Raw genomic sequence first — 8674 nt, forward strand, 5'->3', positions numbered from 1 at the left:
GACATTTCCTCCAGCACCATCATCAGGTCAAAATTTCAGTTTGTCCAAGATTTTGGTTTATAATCAAATACCTGCAAAAATAATGACATTCCCCTCAGCCCCAGCTGGACTTTGTGTTTACTGCTAATAATCCAATATCAACATGTTAACATGCTAAACTAAAATGTATAAGATGGTAAACATTATACTTGATAAACACAAAGAGGTCAGTCTTCTCAAACTTGAATTCTTGTTTATCACCGCACATCTGTGTGAAGCTGGCATGATTGAAGTGCCAGTTTTGGAAACTTGCAGAAATTGTCAGTGTGATGTTCGACTGTCTGAACAGTGCTGTAGTTAAAGCCTTCGGGACCCTAACATGCCATTTCAAAGAACTACAGCCTAGAAAGACTGCACTTCTGCATTCTTTATGTTAAAAGTTTCACTTGAACACACTGCAATAGCTTCAGCCATATATCGCCTGACAGCTGATTTGGTTAGCTACAGACAGCCCAACGGTGCCTGACAGCCCACTGTTGGCTTGATGAGCCAGCTTCATAAAGGTGTAAAAGAAAAGCTGAAGTTAGGTTAGAGCAAAGGTATTGTGGGGAATATAAAAATTACCTTTTGCATTTTTGATACAATATGAAACATCTTTTAAACTAGAAAATGCACTAAGTAGACCGCAGACCTCTGCCAAGGCCAATGTCAACAACATACACCAGACTTCAGAGGAAAAAATTCAGTTTCATAGTAAATGATCCGGATGTGCCCCCAAACATAATGGGTTCTTCCCTGGCTCATGACCCTATCACTCCAGCAAGTTTGGTGCAAATCGATTCAGTATTTTTTGTGTAACCCTGCTGACAAATAAATAAACAAACTAACCAACCAACAAACAGATATGGGTGATCACATAACCTCCTTGTGGGGGGAAAAATCATTCTATTGTTTAAGGTTCAGTTGAAACTACAGATTTTGAAGTTTCATGTCTGTCCAAACAAAGATAACAAAGATACATTTCTGTGACTTCAGGAATTTTATTAAAAAACCATGTGTCAGGGATAATGCAATATTTTTATGGCGACTTGTTATTTTGGGATGAATTTGTTTTAATGTGAAACCATAGTGGTGGTTTCCTCTTGTTTTGTTATTCTTCTGTTCAGTGAAAAAATGACCAGTCAGTTTTTACAGGGGCTGCTTCAATCACAACTTAAGTCTGGGGAACCACAGAAATTGTCAGTCTGAACATGTCAGACCTTAAATGTTCGGCAAAATTCTGCCCGAAGTGGCAGCAAGGTTAAGAGCGCTTCCATCTCATCACTGTGTGGTCTGTACTGACGACCCAGACACGGTGAGCGCTGAGATGACTTGTATACACATTGGATCACATCCTTATATGACACCACATCTGTTCAGGCAGCACTGTCGAGGTAAATATTGCACCTTGTGCTTTGAGTCACTTTTGAATGATGAAAGCTCTGAAACTTCACCTCGAACTCGTTTTGACATCTTTTATTTGAGGCAGTTTTACCCATGAGTAAATCTAAAAAGTTCCAATCAATTCTTCGGTGAAAACATAGTTTCAAAATGTTTTAACATTTTACGAATTATCCGTTGAAATCAAAACTGTACACATCATCACAGCTCTATTTACCCAGTTTTTGACAGTCTCAAACACAGTAATTTACACTGGCAATTTATCAAAGTCATGGAGACAACAGTTTATCTTGACAGGCAATTTCAGTGTAAGATTCAAATCCATACGCTGTTATACAGTAAAACAGTATCACAAAACATTCAAAGGCATACAGACTAAATATATATTATAGGCAAAACAGGAATGATTCAAACTTAATTTCCCTGTCTGTGTAAACAGCAGCCCCAGATAATTCCCTGCTCTACCATTTGCAGGAGGACAATTTGGGGAATTCACGTGGAGATAATTTCTTCATTTCTCTTACATGTCGTCAGCATGTGGTCGCAGCTTGGCAGAGCGGTGGGGATCCAGGGTCACAGTGGCTATGTGACCAGTTATTGGGTCTACATGGAAATGACTGATTCTTTCCTCCTGACTGCTGTTTAGAGACATGGTTCCCAAACCTGACCGCTCTTGGTTCACTTCCAGCTTTCCCATCAGTGTGGTAATATCATCCAGTCCCTGGTCTCCTGGGAAATGCCGGTGCAGAGGCTCCGATTCATCCTCAGCGGAGAATGGGGCGTCAATGACATGCCGCACACGGGAAGCCTGGAGGTTATGCAGGGACCGTGACTGGACTGTGTGAGAAAAGCACATTGAGAAAAGACAAACAAGTTCAAGCCTCTGTTGACTACTACGATTTCTAAGCTGGCGCTGTCATAAGCAAGTGTGTGTCATTGTGTGTCATACTTGCATGTGTGCACTGCTTTGTGAGTGCATCAAATTCAAACCTAAAGACAATTGAGACTCCAAACCTTTAAAAACTTACAAAGCCTTTAAGCACTGTAAGCAGGATCCATTGATTTTTTTTTATTTTTTGCTGTCAAATATCTTATGGTAACAAATTACACCTTAGTGCTGTCCAGATCCACATCTTGCCTCATAATTAAAAATGGACCTTTTGTGGGTTTGTGCTAATAAATTTGATAATAAAGTAATAATAATGGTCTATCAGAAGTTGCTGATAGAGCAATGGCTTAATAATTGTAATTATAAAACATGGCCTCGGGCTACACTGTGCACTGACTCTAATCTTTAAAGTTTTTAAGTTGACAGCAAATCCTCTGTGAGGTTCAACAGGTTTGAACCTTTCCAGCTGTGGGTGAGACTGCAGTTCAAATAAGATCCTCAGCTGTGACAGAAAGGCTCTGGATTAGTTGGCAGACGGGCACACAAGTCTATTTGGTGCTGAAGGATACTTACTTCTGACTGGACTGAAGTCTCCTTGGCTGACCTTGGTGTCAGAGAAGGGCTTGAGGTTGGGGAAAAGGATTAGGGAGAAGGACAGCAGAAGCACCTAAGAATGTGATAAAAAAAAAATCAAAATCAAAATCAAATGCAAGGAATAGAAAAAGAGAGTTAGAAAAAGGATGATCCGAATAGGTGCAAGACATATAATTCATGCTCAAATCAAGTCAAAGAAAGTTGGTACTGTGTTCTACACTGTTGAACTTTTGTATAGCTAGTGTCTTTTATATTCCCCCTGTGAATATGCTTTCGGATTGTAATGTTCAGGAGAAACAGTAATCTAACTGTGGAGCTAAGTACTCTGTGACTGGGAACTGAGACTTGTTCGTATTTACAAATTAAAAGTTTAAGTTTTTAAATTCTTCTCCACTCATCTAGCCTCAGGTCTTGCACTTAATTCCATTGCAGTGATCAAAGGCAATAAATGGCTTCTGTTCAAACTGTGTTTTTCGCTCAATGGTGACTGTGCCTTTTTGCATCCTTTGTAATGTCTTGTCCGTTGTGTATATACTATATCTAAATGGGCCTTTCTCGATGGCTAACCCAGCTGTTGTCGCTGTTTATTGAGTCATCTGGATGGTCTGGGCAGTTTGTTTATCTGCCTGGCACACACACACACACACACACACACACACACACAGACGACGTCCGTACCAGTGCACATGTCCCAGTCTGTGCTGGCTTGTTAGATGTATTCATGACCAGAGCCTGTAGCCTGCGCAACTGTTCCATTAGTGACCTGCGGAGAGGATGGAGAAAAAAGGGAAGACAAAGACAAAAGAATAAGAAAAAATGGAAAATGGAAAGGAAAAGACAAGTATAATTGGATTAACAAGGGTCTGGGGAAACGAATGGGCAAGGGGAAATGCTGAAGGCAAACCTCTGACGGATTATCATAACAATCATCACCAGACATTACAGAGGAACAAAATGGAAAGAGGAGTTCTATTTTAAAATCACTCACATGTTGCATTTCTCTAGCTGTGAAACTTTCCTCTGCAGCTCCTGGTTGTGTGCACTGCAGGCAGCCATCCTGGGGGTAGTAATGCACAGGAGGCAAACAGGAGGAGAAGGAGAAGGTGAAATCCCTCACAGACAAAAAATCTGATTAACTCGTTTATTTTTAATACTGAAAAAAAAATTTTATGAGTAAAATTTTTCATTGAAGCACCATTAAGCAATATACAGTTTAAAGCCAAATGCCTGTTCAGGAAGAAACTGCGTATCTCATTCAAGAAGTGAATCAAAGGAGCATAATGGTGACTTTGCATGTCTTAGTCCAATGTCTACAAACTGCATTCACTTTGCTTTACTGGTACATATTTTCCAAAGCATACACCACCATATATCTTAAGTTAATTTCCCACCTGTTCAGCAGCTGACTCGTTTGAGTTTTCTAAACAGTCCCCGCTCAATAATACATATCATATTATGCTAACAAACTGTAACTTTGACACAAAACATTACATTATTGTCTTAAAGATTATTTTCATGGCATTTTGGTCTTCAACAGCTAATAGAGAGAATGAATGACATAAGGCAAAGGCCAGAATCAAATCAGGGAGTCACAGTTATATGGCACTGCTGGCCCATCAGGATGCCACAAGGTGATCTTCATAATGTGCTGAAATAAAGTGACCAAGGGCTGCCGTGAGGGCACAATGGGAAAACAATCCATTTACACATTTACAGTATGCTTTGGAAAATGGTTTTCAGTAATGGAAAGCATATTGAATTTGTAGTTGATATTTTAAAAAAATCACAAAACCATCAGCACTTCGCTTGTTGCTCTTCTATAAATTGGATTCTTACCTGCTCTCCAACCCATCAATATACTCTTTCTTCTTCTTCCTGCTCTCCTGGGCCGACTGCTTATTGCGAATCTTTCGGCGTATTTTCTTCAGAATCCTTTCCTCATACTGATTGACAGAGAAGGGAACATTTTAATTGTGAGTCTCCACAGGATAAACATAATTGTTTTAGTTGTTAAGGTAGTGATAGCAATTTACCTTTGTCAGAGGTAGTTGGCTGGGCAGAGTCACCCCCTCCTTTGCTAAGAGCTTCTTCTCATCTTCATTGAGAATCAACTCTTGAATAGACTGTTGGGATGGCTGTGGGGCCTGTGGTGAAATATGAATTCTAATATTGAAAACATCATCACTGCTGTTTGATTAAATTTTCTCTCTGGCCCCAAAGCTCTTCCTCCTCCTGCTTCGCCACCTCTCTCTCCCTAGAGCTTCACAGGAAGTAGTTAAACGTGTGCAGACTATCAGGCCACCTTCATCACTCTCATTTCATGGCTACCTCAAAGCAATTATGGTGTGGGAACCTAAGTTGCATTCTTCTACCGTCTCCTGCATCTTATTAAACTGGGCTGCAAAAATGGGATCAATACTTGGGGTGTGCTGACATCCTGTATACCTTTGAGTTTCAGAAGCACAAACACATTATTCTGCTTGCGGTGATCTTCTGTATTCACTTCATGACTTTCACTTTTAATTGTATTTTCTTTGGGGATTAAATGATTAAGACAAATATTATAGAATATAATGCAGCACAGAACTTTCCACAAACTTAAATCTCCACAAATTCCCCACACCTCAAAGTGATTATATCTCCACAATCAGAAAGGAACTAACAAATTATGGGGTTCAAGTTCAAGAAAAATATCAACTTCAAGAAAATACAAAATTAAATGTTTCTGCTTATTCCTTCTCTCACTGTAAGAGTACAAAGGGAGGTACTACTGATTATGCAGAAAACCTTCCCTTCCTATGAGCAAAAGTGAACAAAAAAAAAAAAAGGGACATTTCATTTGCATTTCCAAAGGTCTCATCCCTTGGTGTATCCATGATTTCAGGAAGTGTAATCACCCACTTGTTTTCACTGAAGTACACGCGCGCACTCACACACTAACTCACACCAAAGGTAAACATGCAAGCATGAGTGAGACAGCCAAAGAAAGATACACAAACACAAAAGACACTACTGCTCTTCCCCGTACCACTATTGCCGCATCCCCACTAACTGTGTCAAACTCCCAACACTACCAGGATACACTTACTGGCTCTGGTGTGCCAGACAGTAGCAGATCTTTGACAGTTAGCGGGAAGCCAGAGGAGAACTGTGGTCTATGAACATCAGAGGGATATTGTGTAATCCTCGTCCTGCCCGTTGGGAAGCCGGGTTCCCAGCCATCTGCACCCACACAGACACAAGGATGCACATAAAGCACATGCAAACCAACATTAATATGACATGCTGCGTCATTGTTTGGAATCTGTGACAAGCAATAATAAACAGCTAAGAAATGACATTTGGAGCTTGAACATTACTCAAACACCAATTTCTCTGTTTGGTCCTCAACATGTGTACTTTGATTTTTCATCAGAAACAACATCGGTGTCTTTGATAGTTTGAGTATTCTTGCACACAGTCACAAATCTTGTGTGATATCCTACTTTATCCTCTGTGATACTGAGATTCATGTGCAGGAATGTAGCCAGAAGATACTGTGACTGATTCCAAATGCACCGTGTTTGGTCACTGATCGCTCCCTGCTCACAACCATGACTAAAAATATTATTTAAGTGTAATCAGAATGAAATGATGATGTTATTAGATGTTAGTTGAGCTACAAAATTTTTTTTTGGCAAAATCTCGATCATTTTATGATGTTTTTATTGTGGATATTTAAAACCTACCGAGGTCAATGGAGACGTTGGCTTCCAGGGCTGCCTTTGTATGTGGCCTCTTACTGAAGTACTGAGCGTCTCCGGGCGGGCTCTCGGGGCGCTGCGGACTGTCCATCTGGTCTGAGGGAGGGTCCTCACTGATCCCACTGTCACTGGGAGATGGGGACCAGAGAGGCGAGCCTGACACAGAATCGCTTCCACTCAGGAGGGCGTTGAGGAAGTCATCGTCTGCCTGTTTGGGCGGCTGCAGCATCTGCTGGGTGAAAACCTTAAATGCTACCATTAGTCTGTCTGTGTGAGATGACAACACAGCGAGACATGGGACAGTCTTTTAAAAACAAAGACCTAGAGTTTATTCCAAGGATGAAGTATACAGATATAAAAGAAACAGTTGTAGCATGTATGAGTGACACAAGAGATCCCACAGTCTTACGCACATTCGGGTCCTGGATTGGCCAGGTGTTATGGTTTCCGTGGTGTTGTGTTTCTTCGTGACGGAGAATTCCATCGTTTTGATCAAACAGCCAGTCCAGCAGCTCGATGCCATCACAACCCTGAAACGAGACCAAGAAATTTAACACACAGGACTATGTCTTCATGCTTTTAGAAGCAACGACAACAAGACTATAAAGGCTACGTTTACTACCACAGCTGGGGACTCCTCTTTTACTGGCAACAATTCACCACAATCCTCCCTGAACACACTGTTCTGTGCAATATGTTCCCCTAATCTGTGTAGATGTCTGTCATTGGTGAGACAGCTTTTATGAATAATACTTGTAATATTTATGTCCTTTTAATACTATTCCAAAACATGGTATTATTCAGTAGATTTAGGTCAATTTAACATCTAGATGTACGTTTGTAATTTCCTCTCTGGCCTGAATTTTGCTCTGTAGGACTGTCCCACTAACCCATAACTGCCAAACTACAAAGCAATAAAAGGACAATATTTAGTTATTTACCTGATCTGGGTAATGCTCCATAATTTCTCTGTTTGCGTGGCACACCAGAGACAACAAAGACAACAAAGATCCCCCAAAATATCCAGTAGCTTTTTCTACGTTCCTAAAGAGTCTCCACTGTATCTCTCAGCTCTTCTTCTCGGGTCCAAAGTTTAAACTCCAACTCAACACACCCAGCCAACTAGTTTGCTTTACCCCCATTGGCTAAGATGAGAGATATAATATGATTGGTAGCCAGAAGTACACAACTAAGGAACTTCACAAGCTGGTCTATCTGGAGATGGAGGACAAGAAGTCTCCACTAAGATGTAAAACATCAGAAAGGTCAAAGTCTGTTGGTTCTCTTCCTTTTATTTTTTTGATAGCGTATTGACATAAGGATAGCTCTGACCTTTGGCACATATTCATAACAGAATGAACATACAAAGGACGGGTTCCAGAAAACATATAATTTCTACAGAGCTGTAACAGTATTGTGTAAATAAATTGTTACACACAAATCATAGTGGTTAACTGAAAAGGGAAACAGAATAAAATTTACATTTAGTTGTTTGGTAAAGTAAATAAATAAATATTTGCAGTTATAGATTGTATAATAGTGTGTTATGACAGTTGTTGAGGAAACTGCATCATTAAGGGAATAATTTATTTGTAGAACAAGTGGGAATAAGACAAAGCAGCCTGGGGCCTCAAGCACTAATCAGCCTTTAAAGAGGCTTAAAAACACGAATGTACTGCAAAGTAATGGTTGAAAACATAATTACACGGAAACAATTTGCACTTGGCTTTTTATAATCTATGTGATTTGTTTGAGGGTCTAATTATTGTTTTTTTCGCCCAAGCTTCAAGACACACAGTATACCTCAACAAGTTTATGTACTAATGAATTCAGTGTAGAGCAAGGCTGAAAGCACAAAAAAAAAATCCACTTAGACATGTAGTAATAGATAAATGGACGATGCTGGGAATTTTCATGTTAGACTGAAAAAAAAAAAAACAGATGATTTACGAAAAGAGGAGCATCGGTCTGAGGAGAGAAGTAGGTTATGCAACTTTAAACTTTTTCAGTTTGTTTTAACTGGCTAACA

At 40.0% G+C, this 8674-nt stretch overlaps 1 protein-coding gene across 2 annotated transcripts; it reads right to left on the bottom strand.

Moving 5' to 3' along the window:
• Positions 1–1022: 1022 nt before the first annotated feature.
• creb3l3a (cAMP responsive element binding protein 3-like 3a) lies at positions 1023–7885 on the bottom strand. 2 transcript variants are annotated; one of them, XM_040127896.1, is made up of 10 exons: positions 7587–7885; positions 7059–7175; positions 6631–6874; positions 5991–6124; positions 4936–5046; positions 4739–4845; positions 3891–3959; positions 3581–3665; positions 2882–2975; positions 1023–2256 (listed from the first exon to the last, which is right to left on the bottom strand). In XM_040127896.1, the coding sequence occupies exons 1-10, from the start codon at positions 7605–7607 to the stop codon at positions 1940–1942; spliced, it is 1299 nt and encodes a 432-aa protein (XP_039983830.1). In that variant the 5' UTR covers positions 7608–7885; the 3' UTR covers positions 1023–1939. The 2 variants fall into 2 exon arrangements, with proteins under 2 accessions (XP_039983830.1, XP_039983829.1); XM_040127895.1 differs by having other exon boundaries at positions 6631–6889.
• Positions 7886–8674: the final 789 nt, after the last annotated feature.

This window comes from Xiphias gladius, chromosome 6 (assembly GCF_016859285.1).
Source record: "Xiphias gladius isolate SHS-SW01 ecotype Sanya breed wild chromosome 6, ASM1685928v1, whole genome shotgun sequence".
Lineage (NCBI taxonomy): Eukaryota > Metazoa > Chordata > Actinopteri > Istiophoriformes > Xiphiidae > Xiphias > Xiphias gladius.

Excerpts from the sequence above, each read along its gene's own strand:
- creb3l3a (XM_040127895.1), bottom strand. The coding sequence starts at position 7,607 with ATGGAGCATTACCCAGATCAG. Across the intron at positions 3,666-3,890 it reads CAGCTAGAGAAATGCAACAT|GTCACTAATGGAACAGTTGC; the intron begins GTGAGTGATTTT and ends TCCTCTCCGCAG. Across the intron at positions 2,257-2,881 it reads AGACTTCAGTCCAGTCAGAA|TCCAGTCACGGTCCCTGCAT; the intron begins GTAAGTATCCTT and ends TTTCTCACACAG.